This window comes from Vigna unguiculata, chromosome 3 (assembly GCF_037176805.1).
Source record: "Vigna unguiculata cultivar grain cowpea cultivar isolate G323 ecotype 2 chromosome 3, ASM3717680v1, whole genome shotgun sequence".
In the NCBI taxonomy this organism is placed as follows: domain Eukaryota; kingdom Viridiplantae; phylum Streptophyta; class Magnoliopsida; order Fabales; family Fabaceae; genus Vigna; species Vigna unguiculata.
In genome coordinates this window covers 6,431,597-6,455,025 of record NC_140794.1, presented here as the reverse complement: position 1 = coordinate 6,455,025, position 23,429 = coordinate 6,431,597, and the positions used below count along the sequence as shown (strand labels likewise).

The 23,429-nt window shown below is 31.5% G+C and overlaps 4 protein-coding genes and 1 non-coding gene across 6 annotated transcripts; 3 read left to right on the top strand and 2 right to left on the bottom strand.

Annotated features, from left to right (window-relative positions):
- Nucleotides 1–1,795: 1,795 nt before the first annotated feature.
- Nucleotides 1,796–3,604, top strand: LOC146887447 (EPIDERMAL PATTERNING FACTOR-like protein 1). Its single transcript, XM_085671267.1, has 2 exons — nt 1,796–2,821; nt 2,926–3,604. Exons 1-2 carry the CDS (start codon nt 2,699–2,701, stop codon nt 3,178–3,180), a joined length of 378 nt encoding a protein of 125 aa, XP_085527393.1. The 5' UTR covers nt 1,796–2,698; the 3' UTR covers nt 3,181–3,604.
- A 3,459-nt stretch (nt 3,605–7,063) lies between these two features.
- LOC114176913 (uncharacterized) lies at nt 7,064–8,317 on the top strand. Its single transcript, XM_028062114.2, has one exon. It carries the CDS (start codon nt 7,136–7,138, stop codon nt 8,108–8,110), a length of 975 nt encoding a protein of 324 aa, XP_027917915.1. The 5' UTR covers nt 7,064–7,135; the 3' UTR covers nt 8,111–8,317.
- A 905-nt stretch (nt 8,318–9,222) lies between these two features.
- On the top strand, nt 9,223–12,002 carry LOC114177244 (Haloacid dehalogenase-like hydrolase (HAD) superfamily protein). Its single transcript, XM_028062517.2, has 11 exons — nt 9,223–9,676; nt 9,759–9,852; nt 10,001–10,045; nt 10,140–10,190; nt 10,331–10,405; nt 10,493–10,526; nt 10,777–10,832; nt 10,934–10,993; nt 11,278–11,337; nt 11,471–11,517; nt 11,798–12,002. The coding sequence occupies exons 1-11, from the start codon at nt 9,309–9,311 to the stop codon at nt 11,844–11,846; spliced, it is 939 nt and encodes a 312-aa protein (XP_027918318.1). The 5' UTR covers nt 9,223–9,308; the 3' UTR covers nt 11,847–12,002.
- A 228-nt stretch (nt 12,003–12,230) lies between these two features.
- Nucleotides 12,231–12,315, bottom strand: TRNAM-CAU (transfer RNA methionine (anticodon CAU)). Its single transcript is given in 2 exon segments — nt 12,231–12,266; nt 12,278–12,315. It is a non-coding gene; the product is annotated as a tRNA-Met (tRNA).
- A 1,496-nt stretch (nt 12,316–13,811) lies between these two features.
- On the bottom strand, nt 13,812–21,181 carry LOC114178549 (chaperone protein dnaJ A6, chloroplastic-like). Of its 2 annotated transcripts, none has more exons than XM_028064527.2 (8): nt 20,986–21,181; nt 18,931–19,064; nt 17,557–17,692; nt 17,354–17,411; nt 15,953–15,995; nt 15,095–15,143; nt 14,929–15,009; nt 13,812–14,853 (listed from the first exon to the last, which is right to left on the bottom strand). In XM_028064527.2, exons 2-8 carry the CDS (start codon nt 19,035–19,037, stop codon nt 14,014–14,016), a joined length of 1,314 nt encoding a protein of 437 aa, XP_027920328.1. In that variant the 5' UTR covers nt 19,038–19,064; nt 20,986–21,181; the 3' UTR covers nt 13,812–14,013. The 2 variants fall into 2 exon arrangements, with proteins under 2 accessions (XP_027920328.1, XP_027920329.1); XM_028064528.2 differs by having other exon boundaries at nt 17,557–17,680.
- Nucleotides 21,182–23,429: the final 2,248 nt, after the last annotated feature.

Genomic DNA, 23,429 nt, shown 5'->3' with positions numbered 1-23,429 from the left:
TATTTTTTTAAACAAATAACTCCTCCCAATGTTCTTAATTGAGATAGTGAAATGTAATTGATTTGCTTGCGCTATTAAATTAAATTAATAGGAGATCGATCTTGCCTATTGTATCCCCATTATAAGCCAGCTTCCTTGTCATAGTTAAAGCTCTTATGGATGTTCCTTCAAGGAACAAAATAGAATGTGGTATATAGATGTTCTAAACTTCTGGACAAGGTCAGTCGACAGAGAATGTTTTAGGTTTCAAAGTAATTCACGGGGTTATGGTATAGCCCAATCCGTGCTTCTTTGTCTATCTATGTTCTCACATTTCACACGGCTGATTATACTTTGAGATTTTATACTTTTTTTTTCTTTTTCTACGTTGTTTTTTTATGTATTTAATATTTTTAAAGACTCCATTTTTCCTTGTATCAATTCGTTCAATGATTAATTGCACAGAATGTTAAAATCTCGTTAATTATTTTTAAATCATAAAGCCTTATTTAAAAAAAAATCATAAACCTTATTAAAAATATAATAAATCATAAAATTTACGGAGGCAAAGAATAAGGAGCTTTAAGGTTTAATTTAAAAACATGGCAAAACCGAAAAGGACGTCAACTGTTGTTTTACCTTTGATCTGAATTTAACGAGTGAAAATGAGAGGTTAAAATTGAGATAAAAAAACAAACATTTTTTTTCGGGTACTACGCAAAACTGGATTGGGTTGCCTAGAAGGCTACAATTCACTTTGCAATTATTCATTTCCTTGTTTGTGGTCACAATCGTCGAAACTATCAACGCCACTAAATCAGGGATTGCATGTGAATGTGAACCCAACCCATGGTACTTTGTTTTCAAAACAATAAAATTGATGTTCAGTATTCACAGCAAGCAAGGAATTGCAAGGTACATTAAAATAGATGTAAGAGAAGCAAAGCAAGAGTGTCCTTGTCTTTTGCGAGACCTTTGTACTCCGCTAATGGTAAAAGCAATCGAATCCTCGATTAGAAACCTCGGGAAAAAAAAAGGAATGAAAAAAAGAAAAGATCTCTTTAGTTGTTTTTGATGATGATCAGCACATCATTTGATTAGTGACTAGTAGAGTTTAGAAGAAAGGGTAAAGCTGTAGAAAATGGAAAGATTTTTTATCTTTGCAGAGACATCTTTTTCCTGCTCAGTGGTAAGAAAGATGCGTAGGTCTGGTCACTCACACAGTCACAATCCCTCTCACCCTCTCAGTGCAATGTCAATACTCTAATGGCAGCTTTGACTAATTGAAAGCTGTAGAGTCACAGCAAGGAATCCCGAAACCTCGAAAAGGAAACTGAAACGAGAATAGTTTCACATGCCCTTTAAACTTATTGGGTGTGAAATGCTTTCTCGATGCGTGCTAGATCAATTTTAGAAATCCACCTTTTAGGATATATGACAGCCATCCAATTCATTTCCAAAATTTTCACAAACACCTTCTGTTCAAATCTCTGTTTACTGTTTTTCGTTACAAAGTATGAGAATTTTTCACCCATAACCTACGTACTACAACGGACGGTGTTACACAAAAGCATTAAGTCAAGGAAAAACGAAAATTACTATTATCTTGCTCGACTCACATCATACAGTGTGTGCATAGTGCAGAGAAATACTGTGAGTATTTTTATTTTTTTTCCAACAAAACTGTACAGCTTGTTGCTGTAATATCAGTTTTTGTGTTTACATAAAGCGTTGTTAATATGATATTGAATACAATAATTGCAATTTATAAATTGCCTTAAGTTATATTTAATACGAGTCCCCTTCAAATCAATTTAACATGATATTAACTAAGGGACCACTTCTGTAGGGAGTGCTCCTTGAAGGAAAATAGGTAATAAATACAAGTACTTATCATTTAATTTCTTGGTCTGCATTCGAACTTGAGGGGTCAGTAATAATCCATGCTTTACACACTAAACATCTAAAATCTTACATTAGAGCCAAAACATTACTCCTTAATTTACAGCACATTTTTCAGAGAGCAAACACAAGGCACAGAAAGGATTTGCACTAGCAGCCATAATCAGGTGCAAAGAGTCCTGAATGTAAGTAATAGAGGTCAATGACAGTCAAAGAGGTGAATCTGTAACTGAGAACTGAGACAAAAATTAGTTAGCATAATAAATGCGAATTTGAACTACCCTCTCCTGTCTGTGATATTTTTAAACACACAGAAAGGACAAAGCCATTTGTTATCCAAGCAGTTTCTAATAACTAGGTTCAAAGTCTCAAGCCTCAAACTACTAATAGAACGGTGTCCAAGGGGGGGGCCCTTGATACTGATGTGGATTCTCTCAATTTGCTTAACTCTCTTGAGTCGTTCCTTTCACTTTTCTGCTACACTCTGCACTCTGCACCCTCCCTTTCTCTCTCTCCCTCTCTACTTGTTTGCTGCCAACACATCTTCCAATTTATGTACCTCTCTTCCTTCAGGCTATACGCCATGGCAAGAAAACCACTACTCTATTCTGGAAAATAAGCAAAAACCTTCTTCCTTTTTCATCTTTTCTCTTTCTGCTTCACTTTGCTTTTCTCTCTCTCGCCTTGCTTCTTCACAACTTGATAAAGTTTCTTCAGGGACTGCCATCCAGATCTCAATTAGCTTTCATTAATTTCTGCCACCTAGTTTTCTCTTTTAGATGGGGAATGACTTTAAGGGGTGATATGATATGCTTTCATGGCTTCACTTAATTCATATCATTACTACACAACCACCTCCTTGCTCATCGTACTTTTGCTGCACAATTTTCTCTCTCTAGTTTCTGCCTCCAATCACCCTCACACTGCAATCTCTCTAAGGGTAAGCTCTAATCTTAGCCCTCTTTGTTTATACCCTCACTGGTGTGTGTGTGTGTGTGTAAATGGTCTAACAAGAATCTGCACAAAATGTGTTGCCATGTACAGGAACTGTTATTTGAGGAGAAAAACAGACTAGGTTCCATTCCTCCAAGCTGTCACAACAAGTGCAATGATTGTCATCCATGCATGGCAGTTCAAGTCCCCACTTTGCCTAGTCATGACTCTAACCCTCCAGATCTTACCCAAACTTCTGCCATGGCAACTTTTTTTAACCCTTCTTCTCCCCAAGGTAACAGGTACTCCAACTACAAGCCATTGGGGTGGAAATGCCATTGTGGTGACCACTTCTTCAACCCTTAAAACTTCTAAAATGGATATTCGCACTCCTATTTTTTGTTGGTCAAATTCATATTTTCTGGTTTAGGGGTCAGCTAGGGTAACAGATTTGCTATCACTTGCGTCACCATGGATAGTATACATTGGAGTTTGATACACTTGTACAGAGTTTGTTACAGACCTGAATTCCAACTTTTATTATTATTATTTTGCCTCTGAATTTTGAGAAAATTTTGCTATTGTTGCTTTTGTGTCTGTTTCTTGAGGAGTTCCTTATAATTGGCTAAGGATTAGTTGCTAATTTTGTGTCCAACAAGAAGCGACAGGAAATGGGGTTGTGTCTTGCCCATTGCTAAGGTCTTTTCTACTCTCTCATTTCTTCTGAATCTGTCTTATAACCTTTTTTTCTCTTATCTTGGAATTTTCATTGCCTACTTACTATACACAACATCTTCACTCCTATGCATACTTACCACTCATTGATTTCAATGTTTTTGTTTAAATAATACGCATTATATGCCACAAATTACACCAACAACAAATTTCCACTCATTCTGCCTTATCTCCTAGATACTGTATTAAGTCATGTGATTTAGTCTTCAAAATAACTAGAGAACTATATTTTTTGCTTGTTAAATAATTTTGAAATATTTACCGTTCATGATCACGTGGCAATATTAAAGTTAGAATTGAGTGTGCCTTTTTGTTTCTTGTGGGCTCAGTAAGTTTTTACTTAGGTTTTTCTTGGACTGCCAATACAATAAAGTTGTATTCGATTTTCAGTAATTCATATTAAACTAAGTTGTTTGTGTTTATTGATTAAAAAAATTCTGTTATTTTTACTCAATATTAAATCATTATTTTAAGCATTTTTTGTCCGTGGATCTAAGTGCATACTATGATGAAACAAAAGCATATTTTTTATTAAAAATAAATATTTATTGTATGAACATTTTTTTAACAAATTAGTATCTTCTAAAAGTAATTAAGATTAATGATTTTTTTTTTAATATTGTGTCAAAATTGTTGTTAAACTAATGATTATTTCAAGCATAATGAATTAGTTATCTAAATTCATTCTTAATCATATGTAAATGTATAAAAATAATTTAAGTTTAATTTTGATGCAACTGAAAAGTTTACATGTTCCATTAAGAAATATTAACTTCTTTGGATACATCTTTTAAAATAATACAAAAGTTAAATATGCTGTAGATCCATTTCAAGTCACATAAAAATGTCACAAATTATCCATGTCTCTTAATTATGGCATGATTAGACATTTTGATATATATATATATATATATATATATATATATATATATATATATATATATATATATATATATATATATATATATTATTCAAAATTTAATGATAGGAAAAATCTGGAACAAAAGCAAATGATGGATAGATTATAATTTATATTAAATTTCTCATTTATTCTCAAGCTTTTAAATTAAATAATCATGGATACGATTTTTTATTGGGAAAAATTAGCTAAAACAAGTTATTAAACAGAAAACTCACATAAATTTATTAATTAAAAATTAACATAATAGTAATAATATTTTAACCACAGATGGATATACTTCATCATAAAGAGTTCTTACCTTCCCAAACTACCAATTAATAGTGGAATTGAATATATGATTATGGAATTTTATTTTATGTACTAATCCATTTTAAGCCAAAATTTCCAATACCATATTCCACCCACTAACACTCACGTTATTGCAATATTTCTGAATGTATAAAATGTCAACAAATTCTAAAATTTCGAAGTTCATACTGTTATCTTTGAGATTAAAAACTAAAACTATATGTCATAAAGATATTTAGAAAACATTATAATTTTGTAAACATTCAAAATTTGTACTTATAAATATATAATTTTATAATTATTTGACTTTGGAGTCGTCCTATGTCAAAGTTTATAATTATATATAATATGACCTTATTTGAAATATATATTTTTATGTTATAACAGTTACAACATATAAATATATATTTAAATTTTATCATAACACTTGTTTATAAAGGAATTATCATAATGCTCTCAATTATTTACATTAAGATATTTTATTTAATTATTGTATTTACTTTAAAATAATTTATTTTAAATACTTTAGTATTGTTTACAATTTATCTACTTCAAGTATTTTATTTTGAATTATTTACTTTGTATACATGTGTCTCTGTTTTCTACTTTCAAGTAATATATTTACAAATATCTAATTTATAAAAAAATAATCATAAATTTATGACAAAATGTCTATTATAAAACTAGAAATGTTGTATATTAAAGAAATATATTTCTTGTTACACTAATATTTTATTATGAAATTATATTTATTAATGAAACACATCATTAACACTCTCATAAGTTTTTATACCTAAAATGATATGTTAAAAGAAGTTGAATCATAAAGGAATTCGAAACTCTAATACTTGTTTCAATTAATTTTAATTACTAAAAGACCCATAAATTAACGGAGTAGTAATATTTTTTTTTTTTAACTCCAAGAATCCATGTAATATAGTAGTTTCTATGCTTTTGTTCTTTGACAAAATAATTCAATTTGGCCCAGACATAGCACAATTAACACATGATTTATCTAGTTGGATTTAATATGTTTTTTGTCCTTCAGTTTTTTCAACTCTGAGTGAAAATTAGAACTAGTTTTTCTTATAAATTTTGAACTAATTTAGTCTATTATCTTTAAAAATACACGAATTTAGTCATTTGAATCAAAATTTAGTTTTTTCAAATTTATTTGACATTTCAAATATGTTTCTCAACTAATATTGAAGTGAGTGTAACCAACTAAAATACTATAGTGAAATGTGTTTAAAACGACAAATAAATTTAATTAAATTTGGTTAAAATGATTAATTTTACGCATTTATAGAGTTGAAAAACTAGATTGGTTCAAAGTTTTCATTAAATAACTTCAATTTTTACTAAAAGTTGAAATATCTAAAACATATTTAATCCTATTTGATTTAAACCGTTTGAACTTAATTAACTTAATTTGTGTGAACAACTTCTTTTGAGGGGCAGGTTGAATTCCAAAAATATGAACTCGATACTTCACATTATTAACTCGAAATATGAGTAAGAAAATAAATTTTATTATTCATTTCAATTTGATTTAATCATATATGGTGGGAAACTACGAAAAAGGTTGATTCCTCGGCGATTTTTTTGTACAGTTTAAGATGTTGATCATATGTAACATTGAAGTTTCCTACTAAAATTTATCTTTGAAATCAACTAACAAGAAAATATGACGTAGCTCGGTTTTAAACAATGATCTTTTCAAAGCTTAAAAACTAAGAGTTTCATACAACCGATAATATATTAAAAAAACTACAAATGTCATACTAATTCATTCACTAATCCTCCTAATTCTTTTTCCAATTTTTACATGATGTACATTCATTAAAACTTTAATATCCAATGCTTTATCCATAAAAAAAAAAAAAGTAATCATTTTAGGTCCAACTGAGCTTAATCCAATGTGGGAAAGTTTCCAAAATAGTTGGTTGAGTCTCAAAATAGTTGACTTTTTCTTTTATCAGCAAAACTTAAAACAGTCGACTATAAAGAGAGCAAGTTAACTAAAAAAAAAAAAAACATGTTTTAATTAAGTTATACAATTTGATTTTCAAATTTATGACTATAAACAAACATTTCTTCTCTTAAAAAAGAAATTAAAAACTAAGTATAAAGTAAATATATGGCAAAAACCTCTGACATAAACAACTTGCCCTCGAATATTTGGAGCCATAAAACGTTAGGCACCGATAAAGAATGGCTGGCAAAGGAGTTGGTCTTTTCATTTTAATAAGGAAACGATTATTCAAAGTCAAAGTCTTCTGAAAGAGAAACTGTGTATTTCCACGAAAGTATAATGAAGTGAAAATATCTGTTTATAACGAGAAGATCCAATCAGAATTGAAGTCAGTGTCGAACATGGAGAGTGAGAGAGAAGAAGTTAAGCAGAATCTGGGAGTGTTGGATATCCTCAACGAAGCTGTAACATTCTATGTCACAAACATCAACTTCATCATCTTCACCTCTCTCACTTCCCTGCCTTTCTTTCTTCTTATGGTTTACTTTGAAATCTCGTTCCAGAAAATCATGGTTGAGGCCCCACAAATTATATCACTCCTACCCTTTTTCGAACCAAATTATGCGTATGTGTATCTATCTGAAAGTGGCTATTCCTACATAGACCCACCTCGTAAAAGTTTTAGGAATGATTATTTACCTGTTTTGATTCAACTTGGATTCATTTACTTGGTGCCTCTTCATGTTCTAGAGCTCTGCTCTGCGGTTATAACTATGGATTCGGCTTCAAAGCTGAAGTCAGAAGAGAGTTATATAACTCTGAAGGATATGTTTAAAAGTTCCATTGACATGTCAATAATGAAAGGCACGTTGATCACTTCATTGTACGTGGTGTTTTGGTCGACCTGTTTCTTGATTGCATTCCCATGGATACTAAGTAACTGTTATATGCTGTTCAGGGATTTTGGGTATTACATATTTTTTACAGTGATTTGCTTTGTAGCTTTTACAAAGGTGTTGATGGCGTATTTGGAATGGAGTGGTATTTGGAATATGAGTTTTGTGATATCGGTTGTGGAGGGTATATATGGTGTTGGGGCTATACGAGTTTCGTATTTCTTGAGCAGAGGGAATCAGAAGAGAGGATTAGTTTTGATGTTTGTTTTCTTTGCGTTGGGAGTTTGTTTAAGGTTGTCGTGTGTGTCCCTTGAATGCTACAAAAGAGGGTATGGGATATTTGTGCAGATTGGGGTCCTCACTGTGGTGAATACATTGAAATGGGTGTCGTCTATGATTTACTTCTATGATTGCAAGGAGAGGAAAATGGAGAAGAAAGTTGATGAGGAATCGGGTAAGATCTTGCAAAATGATTCATGAAGTGGTGAAACTTGGAGAATGGATGTAACTTGTTGTGTGCAGTAGTCATAGATTTGCTTCTATTTTGGGTTATTTGCATAAAGAGGGAAATGTTTGTATACTTCCATAAGTCAGAAATATGTAACATTATTATTATCTGAACTTCTGATCAGAAATAAATTGTCAATAAGGATTTTTGTCGATAAATATATTATATTCTTCTCTCGATCCTTAATAAGTTTTTTTTTTTTTTTACAATTTTATTTTTAGTTCTTAAACTTTTAAGATGAAATTAAGATTTTTTTAATTGAATTTGATAAAACTTTATCATCAACATTGAAAAATAATAAATGTATTCTTTATATTCTAATTATGTTAAATATTTTGTAAGTGTTAAATTATATTTCAGACTATTAATTAAATTATTTGTAGTGTGTAATAATTTTCAGTTCAAATATTAGTTTAAAATGTAATTAGTTTGAGAGAATTATAATCATTTATTTTTAGAATAAGGTTAAATATGTTTTTTTTTCTTTTGATCTTTGATAGAAATTGAAATTAGTCTATTTTGAAATTTTTTAATCAATTTAGTCCCTCATGGATTTAATCTTTTTAACAACATTTTATTATAGTGTTCTAGATTGTTTACACCGTTTGAAACATTTTTGCTTCAATATTAGCTTAAAAATGTGTTTGAAAAAATTTAGAAAACATTTATAAAGGAGAAATAAATTTGAAAAAAATTGGTTTAAAGGACTAAATTCATACATTTATAAAGACGAAAGATTAAATTGACTCAAAATTTTCCAAAAAGAGATCACAATATACATGAAAGGAAATATATCATATGAAAAACATAAAAAAAACAAGGGACTCATCCTTGAGTAAAGATTGTTGGAAAAAGTCCAAATGTGAGATAAAAAGTCTCACAGAATAGACAAAATTAAACACTATACAAAAATAAAAATCCATAACAACATGATAAAATTTTAATGTCTTATATGTATAAGATTAATGTGGTATAAACGTATAAACCATAATCACTCGATTACTGTATCATACATAATCCATATATAACGATAACTAATATGAAATATAACACGGAGCAATTGTAAGAAAGAAAAGAGAGTAGAAATTTTGAAGAATGGCAGTTCACAGAGAGCCACACAAAATATATTAGAACGATGGATGTGATGAGTGAGGGACACCACTTCTTCACATGGCTTCTTCTACTCTCGCACTCACTCTCACTGCCACCACCACCACCTCCTACTCTTCTTTCCCCATAACCAAACACGCTTTTTCATATCCCAGAATCAACTTTTTCTCTTCCAACAACCGCGCTTTCTCCGTCTCTGCTTCTGCTTCCGCTTCGTCTTCTTCACGTTCGCTTCAGGCTCTCATCTTCGACTGCGACGGCGTCATCCTCGAGTCTGAGCACCTGCATCGCCAGGCCTACAACGATGCCTTTGTTCACTTCAACGTTCGCTGCCCCTCTTCTTCTTCTCCGGGCCCTCTCAACTGGGACGTCCAATTCTACGACGAACTCCAGAACCTCATTGGTGGAGGCAAACCCAAAATGCGATGGTTCTTTTTCTTTTCTTTTTTCTTTCTTATTCCTTTTCGATGCTTCTTCACTCATTAATTATACCGTTTCGGGGATTTTAAGGTACTTTAAGGAACACGGGTGGCCTTCGTCCACGTTGTTCGAGACGCCTCCGACTAGTGACGAGGATCGTGCCAAGTTGATTGACACTCTTCAGGTGTTTGTTTGTTTTTTTTTTTTTTCTTACTTTTTATTACTTGTCTCTCTTTGTGTCACATTGCTTCATGACATGGTTGTTAGTGAAAGACCCTTTCAACAAGTTAGTTTTATTGCTAACGAACGGTCATTTCGCTGCTGTTATGTAGGATTGGAAGACTGAGAGATACAAAGAAATAATCAAGTCTGGAACTGTGAGTGGACTTGTGTTAATTTCCTGAACTGTGGAATTGGTATTTGTGTTGTTGTTGGTAAGCTACTACTGAATACTTGTACATTTTGACACAGGTAAAACCCAGACCTGGAGTTCTGAGATTGATGGATGAGGCCAAAGATGCAGTAAGATAACCTATTTTGTTTTCTGGCACTGTACTGATTTATTGCTTTTCATTATCTGATTTTTGTTCTTACTAATGTTATGTTGGTTAGAGAGATGTTAGCTTTCAAGTCTGTCATGGTTTGCCCAATTTCTGTTGCAGGGGAAAAAGCTAGCTGTTTGCTCTGCAGCAACTAAAAGTTCAGTTATTCTGTGTCTTGAAAACCTTATAGGAATTGTAAGACCTTTTTCTTTATACTCTCACTATTGGTAGAAAAAATTAGTTATTAATTTGCATTCAACCAAGTTGTTTTCTCTGTTGTAGGAACGCTTTCAAGGCCTTGATTGCTTCCTTGCTGGTATACTTTCTTTAATTGATCATATAACATTTCTGACTTTTATTTCCTGATCAGGAATAATGAAACAAAACTTATACCATGCTGCAGCGCCAGCTGAGGCTTCAAAACTCCAAATTAATTTGCATCAAAGTTCATTTTTCATCCTATAAGAAAATTGGATAACGCTTTTTCTCATAACGTTAGTCCTAATATGTATGTGCAGAAAAAGGTTTCCTAGTTGACAGCATCCACTGTGCTTCTAATCTTTCAGGTGATGATGTGAAGGAAAAGAAACCTGACCCATCAATATACCTGGCAGCTTCCAAGGTTTTAACATGATAATATATGATCAAGACCTTTGAAACCTGAAACTCTAAAATTTCTTTTATGCACTAACAGAGTGAGCATAATTTGCATGAGCATTGCAGAAGCTAGGTATATCAGACAAAGATTGCTTGGTGGTAGAGGACAGTGTTATTGGACTACAGGTACATTTTCTTTTAGTGTCAATTTCCGACATCCTTGAAATTTAACCAATCTCATTGTATGGTGTGTGCAGTACAGAAAGAAAAGAAAATTAACTAAATGAGGTCAGGTTAGAAAGTCTAAGGTTAAGGAATCGTCTTCTTGTGTTATTAGACTCAAAAATATCACTACACGAGCTTTTAGACATGGAATTTCAACTTTAGAATCTTCGTTTTGTTCCTTAATTTGCCAATTACATTTAGCCAAAATGCTGAAAATATCATCTGGTCTAAATTAACCATTGCAGGCAGCTACACAGGCAGGGATGTCATGCGTGGTTACCTACACACCTTCCACAGCAGATCAGGTGAGGCAATTAAGTCAAATAAGTTGAACAACAAAATGGCAATTAAGTTGATATTGAACATGGAGGAAAATAACTATCCATTTAAACCTGCTGCATCATGATGTACCTGTATTTTATTTTGGATCTATTGTAGGATTTCAAGGAGGCCATAGCACTCTACCCTGACTTGAGTAACGTAAGGTATGATGATATGCTGCAGAACGGATTCAATGACTTTTTTTCTGAAGAAGTCATGTGACTTTAGTTAATTTTGTTCAATTTTTAACTGTCTTTTTATATATTTTTGTTTTTTGGAAAATTGAAGTTTGTCATTCAACACATGAAAATGAACTAAAATTAGGTGTCTTTTTTCTGGAAAGAAATTATTGAATCCGTCCCACGTTGCTGCTAACAGCTGAAGGTATTATTAGGTTTTGTTCATTTATGATCAGTTACTAAAATTGTGTGAACCATCATGCAGATTGAAAGATTTGGAATTACTGCTTCAAAATGCAGTAGCTGCTAAATAGAAGATTTGCTTGTAAATGTTACCATTTCTGCTGAAAATTGGTATCTCTATAAAAGCAGACATTTTTCATATATTTCATAGCGGATGTATACACGTAAGTTAAGATATGACAACAATTCTTTGCAAAATGTGGTAAAGATCATAATGTATTTGTTTATGTGTTCTTGTCGTTAACTTGGAATGGTTGACATATATTTTTTGACAATTCATCACGTCCAGTGCTAGAAAATTTGATATATTTTGGTTAGGATCAGTTTGTTTTCAACATAAAAACAAGCAAGGAAGAAATAAAACAGCCAAGTTAACATTGTACCCATGCCCATTTTAATTTTTTTTTCTTAACAATAAAAAAAAATTCTATCAAATTTTTAAAAGAAAAAGCTTTTGGGGTGAGAGAGGCTCGAACTCTCGACCTCAGGATCACTCAGAAGCTATGAGACCTACGCGCTAGCCAACTGCGCCACCACCCCTTTTGGTATGAAAACTATATTTTATCATAAAGTTTGTAAAATATTGATTAAATTTGAATCACATATTTCCTTAAATTTTGAATTCATTGGTTGTTGATTATAGAAAAAACTGAGTTTGTATGAAAAAATAATAGTTAGCTATTCAGATGACAAACATTATTTGTACTTGGATGATGTTATTGATACTCTCTTTTTTATATTTCTATTTAATAATCCTAAAATTTATTATTTTATATTTATTTGTATTAGATAAATATAATATTTATTATGAAAAAAGGTTGTAAAGTGAAAATAAGGGAAAATAATAAGTGTTATACATATAATTTTCCTTTATCCCTTTTGTACTTTTAATCTTATATTTATTGTGGTGTCAACTCAATAATATAGTAACATGTCAAACAAGTTTGTTGGTATTTGTTAATTATCAGATGGAAAATGGAATGCCGCACTCAAATTTAAAATCCTTCCAAGTATGATTACTGAAATTGTGCAATTAAAATTTTCGAAACTAAAACACATGAAACAAAAGTATAACCAACTGTGCATGTTAATAGACTCCTTTAAAAAGTAATGCTTCAGAAAAAACAAAAAACTAATAAAATAAGGATATTGTTAGCAAAAGATTAACATTGTTATTTATCTGAATAGGTGCAAATGTGAAAGGTAAAAATAGGGAGAGAAAGATACTGAAAAAATTTAATTGTTTTAAAAGAAAAAGAAAGTAAAAATACTGAAAATTTTATAATGATGTGATACGTTAAAAGAAATTAATTAGTATATTTAGTGAATAACTAAAGTAGCCTTGTATTTAAAATGAATTTTGTTAAAAAAAATTATGTTAAACTGGTGATCCTAATCTAATTACCCGATTATAAAGTGAGCCTCACTTATTTCTTTATTTGTTTGTAATAAAATTGTAATAATAAATAATTAAAAAAATGTAATAAATAATAATTATTAATAATAAATAAATAAATCTTTTTGTTTGTTTATTTTCAACCAGACAACTTCTTTGTCCACTTTCCTTTCTGCTTGTATTGGTATAGGCTTGCATGGTGGTTATAAACCTAAATGTTATTTCTTGTTTTACTTTAATTAATTTTTGCACAGCATATTTTGTTGTTTATTTGCAATAAATAAGAAAAACTTCAACATTAAGTTGTTTATTATTGTTTAACATTATTTTAACTACAATAAAGTATTCAACTTTTAATATCCAATCCTGTAAAGAACGGTTTTATGCGGAGAACAACTATCTATTCAGATTTGTTCCAACTGAGTCAAATCTATTGCCACCTACGATTAATAATACATTTGCCACAGTTCTCAATTTCCATCCTAGCAAATAAGGAGTATACAATTTAAAAAATATATGAAAATAAATAAATTTTTATTTAGTTTTTTTCTCTCAGACCATATAAATTTTCGAAATAACAACTGACAGAACCTAAAGCATAATTCAATATCAACCCCACCTCACCCCGAAATAGAATAAGTTCCAACGAAAGAAAAAGATCTCTTATTTCTTCTGTGCTCTTCTTCTCCGCCTGTTTCTAAGGACAAATAAAAAACCTCCAACATAATTTAATCCCTCTCAGAGAGGTGTAAACAAGAAAGATGCATCTGTGTGAAAAAAAGAATATACGCGGAAGTATAAAAAAGTATCATGTAGATAGATACAGAGTTTCCTACAAAATACTATCTCCTACCTGTGGTAGTCTTGCCTTTGCTTAAATCAGAAAGTTCCTCAATAAGCTTTCTCTCATCATTGCTGAGTCTTTTAGGGATTTCAACTTGCACACGAACCAACTGATCACCCCTCATATTGTTTTTATTAAGGAAGGGAACACCTTTCTTAGCCATAACAAGTGTTGTGTTGGGTTGTGTCCCAGCAGGGATTTTCAAGTCCACCATTCCGTCTACAGTAGGAACCTTAGTTGTAGTCCCCAGGATTGCATCAATATACGAAACCTTGCAGGTGTACAAAATGTTGGTGTCATCTCGTTTAAGTACAGGATCTGGGATAACCTCAATAACTACGAAGAGGTCGCCAGGGGAACCACCTCTCCTTCCAGAATTCCCCTCATTTCGGACCCTTAGACGACTACCAGAGTCCACACCAGCTGGGACCTTCAGACTTATCCTCTTCGATTTCCTCACCCGACCATCCCCAGAACATGTATTGCAAGGTGTTGAAATTTCGCCACTCCCATTGCATGAAGAGCATGTCATTGACTGCTGGAAGATACCTAATGGAGTTCTTGTTGAAGAGACAACTCGTCCTTGACCTCCGCAAGTGCTGCATCTGGTTGGTGTAGTCCCTGGTTTAGCCCCTGAGCCATTGCAAGTTCCGCAGCTCTCTAATCGGCTTATCTCTATCTCCTTTTCTATGCCAAAAACTGCTTCTTTGAAGTTCAAAACAAGACTGTAATACTCATCTTCACCATCAATTGCACCGTTCCAAGAACCTCTGGAACCTGGACCACGATTCATGCCCTCAAACAGTGATTCGAACAGATCAAATGGATTGCTGAAGTCCTGGCATAACAGAGAAATCCTTCGTTGAGAAACAGGAATAACAAATTAAATTATACATCATTAGAGGTAACTTACCCCCATCCCCATTCCAGAACCTTTAAGTCCAGCCTCTCCAAATCTGTCATATATGGATCGTTTCTCATCATCTGATAACACCTGTAACGGAAATTATTCACAGTAGACAAGTTGTTATTAGGCATAAGCATCGGGACAAGCTGAGTTCAATAATCTGTAGTTTTACCTCATATGCGTTGCTAATTTCTTTAAACTTTTGGTCAGCTCCAGGATCTCTGCAACACAAGACAATACAGATACTAGTTTAACAATATGCAACGCAATGTTTACAAAAATGATTCAGAATGCAGGTTACTCCAGAAAACTATGCACCTAGCAAAATTGACATTTGGGATTGCTTATTTTTCTCCATTTCAGCTGTTTTTATATAGTAAAGGTAGTTTGAAAATAACCGGTGTTTTGGACATGAGCTGAAATACTAAAAAAATGAAAAATAAGTTGTTTTCATACGTCTAAAAAATTAAAAGTAAAAAACATTATCCTCAAATTTCCCAACAAATTTTTTCTCCCTTCAACCTTGTTCCAAACAACTTCGTATCCTTTTTTGTAATTAACAATGTAAAAGCTTCTCTTTTTTTTCTATACACAATTAATTATCTTTAAATCACTTTTTTTTTTAGTAAGCTTACCCAAACAAAAACTCATTCAATTTTTATACATATACCAAACGCACCATTTTAATTTCATTAGTTACTAAAGTCATGAATTTGAACAAATAACATCATTTTGCTTGACATAAAACCTCTACGCAAATGACAGTAAAAGAATAAGCATTTTTTTTCAGTATGCAATGAATTATCATAAAACAAGATAGAACAAATAAAGCAATTCATAGAAAGCATTATTAACCAATAGTAAAAATATTATGTGAATGAAATTCACAAGACAGGAGCGATTGCATTGAGGTGAGGGGTGGGGGAGTTGTAAAGCGAAACAGCAAGGCATAATCAGAAAAAAGAAACAGTCAAATCTATTAAATAAGAAAATAATAGTAGTAATAGCAGTAACAATAATAACTACTCACTTGTTGACATCTGGATGATAATTCCGAGCAAGCTTCCGGTATGCTGAAATGTGAAAAAGCAAGAGCTTTGATATTTCTATGATAAACTAGGCACTAATCACAGTACAACATGCACAACCCAGCAAATAACTCATTAATCACAACTTCTCAATCAGAAAGATTAAAATGGACAAACAATCTTGTGGGGGTAAAAGTGCTGCCGCAAGGAAAGAAGATGAAACAAGGACAAATGGATGAAAATGGACATATAAAAATAACTGGTGGACAGAAACGATCAGTCAGCAGAAAATAAAGCAGAGTGAGAACAGATGAGATCCAAACTTTGTAAACACTACAGCAGAAGTAAACATGGACGGAAAGGATGATGGATATTTAAATTACAGAGTTAGGTGGAACAAGACAAAAGAGAAAATACGTTTAACTAATAGGAGATTACTGTGTTCTATTGATCTCTACTCCAATTCATACCAATATTTTAATTGTGTTTCGTTTCCAAATAATTGGTGTTTCCTGTTCAATAATTTTGTATTTTCAGTGCAGAACTATCCCATATTACAAAGAAAATATGTGAAAGGGATGATAAGTCTCACTTTCTAGATTCTTGGTTAAAAGATTTTCCTCTCACAAATGCAAGATTATCCATCTCTATTATTTATAAGCAACATTATTTATTATTCAAACTATCTAACCTAACTAACTCAGATATTTAACCAATTATTGGGTAACTACCTATCATAACAAACCACTATAGATGGTTACCTAACAATTTTATACCACATTTATAGCCAATATCCCTTCTATACAAAATCCTCCTTCCTCAGTAAAATGCGGAAGTGCAAACCAAGGAGTAAACAATTCCAACTAATTTAAATTTTTGGTGTGGAAAAGTAACCCTGTGCTTAATTAGAATTAATAGGAACAGAAGTCCATTGAAAAAAAGAGAGCTCTCATATCTAATAAAAAAATGTAATAGGCTCTTGTTTGGTAGTAGACTAATCAATCCTGGCATCTAAATGCCATTACTTGAATCCCCATTGTAGGTTCTAGTATACTTCTTTGACAGTTTTATGTTCTAGATTTCCTTCCACGAACTTTTCTTGCGTTCTTTATACACACACAAACATATACATATACATATATATATACATACATACATACATTGCATGTGTGTGTGTATACACCCACATATAAGTAAAAGTATTTTGATTTCTCAAAGGTCAAAGAAAAGAAAGAATTATAAAATAGTGGGTAATCATTAATAGTGAAAAAATAAAGTTACTGTGATAAATATTTTTACTTACAAATAAATGGCTACCAGAATAAAGGTTATTAACAGATCATTACAGAGCTGAATAATGGAGATATTATCATGTAGAGGATAAGGGAACAAATGAACAATACCGCTCTTAATTTCAGATTTGCTAGCATTTCTTGAAACCCCAAGGACAGAATAATAATCCTGCATGTTGACAAATAAAAGGTTTTCAGCCTAAGGGCTTTATACAGTTTGAATAAGAAACATACTTTCAAAAAGTGCTATCATATATTTAAAGCACATCCACAAAAGGAACTCATTGCTGCTCAAGGGTGCATTTCAGACTTACTGCATCAGCTCTAACAATCAACCTTGATCCCTTGCGATGATTAAAAGTTTGGGGTGCACCCACATTGAGTAGTGTGGAATCTCGAGAAAAAAAGCTTGAACTTGATGCAGCCATGAAGGTTACCCTGCTGGTAGCACTGCAAGGTGACTTAAACATATTACAAAATCCAGCACAATGATCAAAGCTGAAAATTGAGTATACTTAATATTTATCTGTTGGAAATTGGATTCGTGTATCACATGATAAAATGTCATTTAGTCAATATTGCACTGCGGAGTAGCAGAATGGAGCAACCCTCAGATACCGCAGGTTTCAAATAGCAATGTTATCATCATATAGGCTTCAAAAACCCATTTTTACCCGATGAAAGAGCATTCAGTTAGTTTTTGCAGGGTAAAAATTGTGATTTCTTTCCAATTTTCAAATGCATTTCTTCCTTCAATAGTAGGATTTTAAACCCTTCCTTGACCATTCCACACACAAAAACTACTGTATTTAACATTGTTTCTTCACACTTTACAGGACGACTTTTTCCCAGTGTTCCATTCTTCTATTCATCCTTTAAACTTCCCAGGTCAGAGTCTACTATTTTTATCTAATTTGTTATTTTTTCTATTAATGTCACTATAATCTCTCACTTTTTGACTTCATTACTATTTTCTTATTACTACAAGATTGAAGGTGAGTATAAGTGCAAATGCCACTCTTATTCTTTATTATGCATTTGTTTAACTTTAGGGTTTTCTTTAGTCTTTGAATGTTAATATGTGTGCTATAGACTATTTATTTTGTATTAAATTATTAAAATAATAGTCATCCCAAGTTTACAAAGCAAGCCACTATGCTGCTATTCAAGATAATAACTGTGACGTGTATTAAATAAGTAAAAAGTTGCCCCCAGGTCTATTAATAGTCTATATATATGGATGTCTGGCATAAACTATGTACTCAAGGAGAATAAGAAAGCATAGTTTCTCGAACTTTCTCGCTTTGTCCCCCTATAAATCCAGCAATACTTACAAACAGATAGTATAGAAAGATTCCCTAGTATCTGACAATTCAAGCCACACGCAAACAATAAAATTACTGTTAATGACAATTAAAGTAACAAAATCACAAATTACATCTAACTTATGACTATATCCCAGTTGATCTTAGTGATGTTATAGAGAAAACAATATTAAATAGAAATATATTATTTCCAATGGGATAATACAAGTGCATCAATATGAATAATGAAAATGATTTTTGGGGCTGCAAACCACAGACCTATAGTTAATTTGTTACATGCAATGAAAGCCCCGTAAATTCTTATTAAAGGAACAACTTTACTTCTTCCATTCTACAAAACAAATATTCAATCATAGAACTCACTTGTGGCTGGATGATGCAACCTTGCCTGTAATGCTGGATCTTACTAAGAGCTGAGGATGAATTCCCCATTGTGCAGCAGATGTACTACTAAAAGGTGTTATTGCCATCGACCTTTATTGTTGAACTTCTGCTAGCTGAAAAAAATTCCAGACTGAACTTTAATATCCTAGCATGGTAAGAGACCCTCTAAATGTTGCTAGAGGGGAAGGTTAGATCAGGTGTTCAAGTTGCCAAATGGCACTACGAGTATAATGTATTAAGAGGAAAAAAAAAATCTTAAAGTAATGATAGATAAACCTTTTGGCCATAATGCAAGTAACATTAAAAAGCAGAATTACTTTTTTATACAATAAAGAACTAGTACATCCACAGAAGTTGAATTGGCTCCTTCTTGAATTGTCTTCAGAAGATGTTCACTGCTATTGATCAATATCAAATCAATTCTTATGCAAACCTAGTAGCATCAATTGGGAGTTATATTTCCCGGGGGATTTAAATCTGTTGGTAACAATTGAAATGCACAAAATTGATTGTGTTGTTTTTCTCTCTTTCAGTCTCTTCTCTCCTTTTCCCACCTAACTATTTCGGCTCCTTCTATTTCCTTCCTCTTTATAAAAGACAACCTAGACACCCCTTACCATTATGAAAAAGATCAGAATAAAAGAGTATCATCATCACAAAAGGGAATTGAAAGTTTATCATATCAATTTGCAGCTAAGATGCTGCACATGCCAAATTACACTCAACCTAGGGCTTTTCGAAAATTAAAAACCCTCAACAAAAAGGTCTCTATAGACCCGCTCCATCCTCTCACAGCCTTGATTTCCGGCAACCCTGGCTCCGGTTTGTGGTGACTCAGCCTCTGACAAACACACTTGTGGAAGGCCCACTCCCTTTCTTCTCTTTCTCTTCCATCTCTTTGTCCTCTGGCAAACCCAGGCAGCACCTTGCAGGTCTCTTCTTTCTGTTTGTTCCCCTTTTCATTTCTTTTGTTTTGGCTACAGCCACCAGCTACCGTTTTTGTTTTATTCTGACTTGTTATCCTCCTCACTGATCAGTAGTTAAGGCCTCTTCCTCTCAACCAAACACACACCTATGAATTTTTTTGGCTTAACCAATATATTTTGAAACCACTCTCTTTTCCTTGTATGATGATTATATGCACAACTATTCTTTCTGCTTAACCAATACTTTCCAAAACGACTCTCTTCCTCTTCTTATCTGAAGATGCTAAGAACTTGGTTTACTATCATTAACAATTTGCCGTCTGATGCCCTGACTGTTATTATTAAGGACTTGTCATATCCGGGGAGACTTGTAAACCGCACAGATAAGCCCTTAGGGCATATGACTTTCCATTGCTAACCTTAAGTTTCTTGAATTTTGAGTAAATTGCTTAATTTATTTGCATTTATATGCTTAAAGTTTTAAACATTTGATCCGCATAAAAAGTATTAGAATAAAAAGTCATCCACTTCCGAGTCTGCTCGCCACTATCTAGGATTGACTATGGAAACCAATTCAAGGGCAACTACTTCTTACAATGATCTCAACATGGAAATCAATTTCTAAATCAAATGATACCTATTTCTTAACTACTCCAAACACAATGAAAATCCATCCTGAATCAATTACAACCAAATGCAAACTAATAACCAAACAAAGTTAAATCCTGAATGTAACCACTAAACATACAAAATAACAAGACTATGACGAGCTGAGAGAAGGAGCAAGATAAAAAAATAATTACCATACCAGCATAACAAAAACAAAACACTAGAGAATTATCAAGTGAACCTCCGAATGAACTTCAAGCAAATTCAAGTTTCATTTACCACCGAGCATGAAATAAAATTAACACCAAATGCAACATAAAACTATCATTATAAGTAGTGCTATTAAAAAAAACAGAAAAGGCAACATTCGAATCTTGTCCGTGCAACAACTTGACAGAAAGAATCAAAAGAAACAAACGGCACAGAGAATTAGCAACGAAAAGCGGTTAGTTTATTGGAGTGAGAAGAACTGTAACAAAAAACTGGAAGAGCGAAAAACCTGGCGGTAGTGGCGGTTCCCTTTGTTAACCTTATTAGCTTCGCTCTCTCTCTGAACAGAGAGAGGGAAAAGTGAGCGCAGTGAAACAGAACACTGAGTTGAAGGATTAGATTATTGCGTTGCGTTCTCTTTCACAATTGATGGTGGACACACCCTAGTATTGCTTTCTCTCTTGGGTCGTTCCTCGCCGTTTGATTTATTGTGGTTATTAAAATGCATGTACCAGTATCGCCCCTAATTCATTCTCTTCCTTCCGATATTTCTGTTTCTTTTTCCTCTATTATTTAGATACTTAACCTTTCTCTTAATACACAAAACTAATTTAATAAGATAAGATAAAAAATCATTCGTTTCAATTTTTCAACCACTTTTTTAGATGTTTTATTTTTATTGTATGAACTTATTCTAAAGACATTACTTGAAATTTTTTTCCTGCTCTGTTTAAGTATTAGATTATTAATTATAAGCAGGTTTAATTTTGACTTCACTTCTTTACTATTAGATCACTAATTATAAGCTTGATTTTGTAAAGTTTCAAATCTCTATCATTCTTGATCTCTCTTTTCTACTTATCTTTAAAATTTTGTTTCTATATTTTCTTTTTTCAAAATATTATTATACTCCACAATAGATGTTGAACAGATTTACCAGATTTTTAAAAGATATAAGCTATTATTTATTTTAGCGATTCTGTTCTGTTCTGGTAATATTTTTTCATCAATATTTGAAGCCAGTTGAGAGAGTGATCATCTCAACTTGTTTGATCATAATATTTTGGATTTTTGGAATTCGTTTTAAAGATAAACATTATATATAAGAGAAATTATTTATATATTTAAAAAAATAATATGAATGTAAAAGTATTTTGAGTTTTGTGTAAAAGTTGTGGTTGGTTGAGAATTTTTTTGAATGGTTAAATTTGAATGTCCTTGATTTTTGTTTGATTAAATGAACACTTTTATTGATAGATTTATTTATTGACTCGATAAAGTTTTTATTAATTGAGTTTTGAATATGATTTAAATAAATAGAGTAAATTTTTATATTTTTTCTTATGATAGTTTAGAAATTTTTCACTCAAGTAAAAATGACATTGTAACTCAATTTTAGTCTCTTTCTAAAATTTCTATATTCGATTGATTTGTGATTTTAGTTAAATAAGTTATATTATATATCTATGAGATTTATAAAATTTGCATATTGTATAAAATGGTTGTGGAGATTAAAGATTTATAAATTTTGCAATTGTATGAAAATGGTTGTGAAAATTGATAAGAATGGAATGAAATTATGGTCACGTATATTTTGAACTTAATTCAGAAGCTCCAAATCTCCTCAAATACTCACGTAAATGTGACATCCTTCACTGTACACCATACTATACATTTTAATAAACATGCTACTTATTTTTTTATACAATAATTAATAGGATATTTTATAAGAATAATGAGAACTATTTTTTAACATATCGTTTTTCTTTTGAGAGAATAAAATATAATTTTTCGGATTCATAGATTACGTTTTATTTTTTAAAGTTTAAGACTTAGCATTTAACATTTGAGATTTTTAGTTCTTCAATATTTTTATTTTAAATTTTTTTCAATTTTGAAGAAAAAGATATTCTTGAAATTTAGGAAATCAAAATCACAATTACTCTGAATCTTAAGGCCTAAAGTATAATTAAAACATTTTTCGTCTAATACCACAATTTATTCATATTTGCTTTTTCTCCCAAATAGTAATACTTAAACCTAATAGGTAACTCAATTTAAACCGGTATTTAAGATTTAAGTGGTAATATTATATTAAATTACCTGATGTACAAATATTATAATCAAGATAAAATGATTTAGATATGTTTGTAACGAAGTAATCAACTTTATTAACATATTACAATTTACATCACAATAATTCTATCCTTTATTAGATAAAATTTACTTAGTGGATTCAAGTTATCCAACACTAATAGGATATGTTTGAAAATAACAATGACGTGTTCAATTACTAATATTAAAGTTTAAGATGCATAATAGAAAGAACATTTGGAGTATAAGTAATATGTAACTTATATTGATTTTGATATAAATATTACTCTAATTTTAATACTTATTTAAGTAATTATACATAATACTTTTCATTAATATTATCCAAATAACTATCATTTGAATAAAAATACTTTTAAAATAAAAGTATCCAAACACAAATTAAATTATACTAAAATTATTTTTTTGCTAAACTCAAGTTAAAAAAAGTAAACTTCAATCAAAGTTAACTTTGAATCCAAACACACATTTATTCGTATGTTTTTCAACTTCAAATGCTTTATACAGTTAACTTAATAGTATTTGACAAAATAATTTTTCATAATTAACAATAAACATATCCATTTTTTTATTCTTTGTTGCGAGAAGTAATTTTACAAATTTTTTTCTTATATCTAGTAC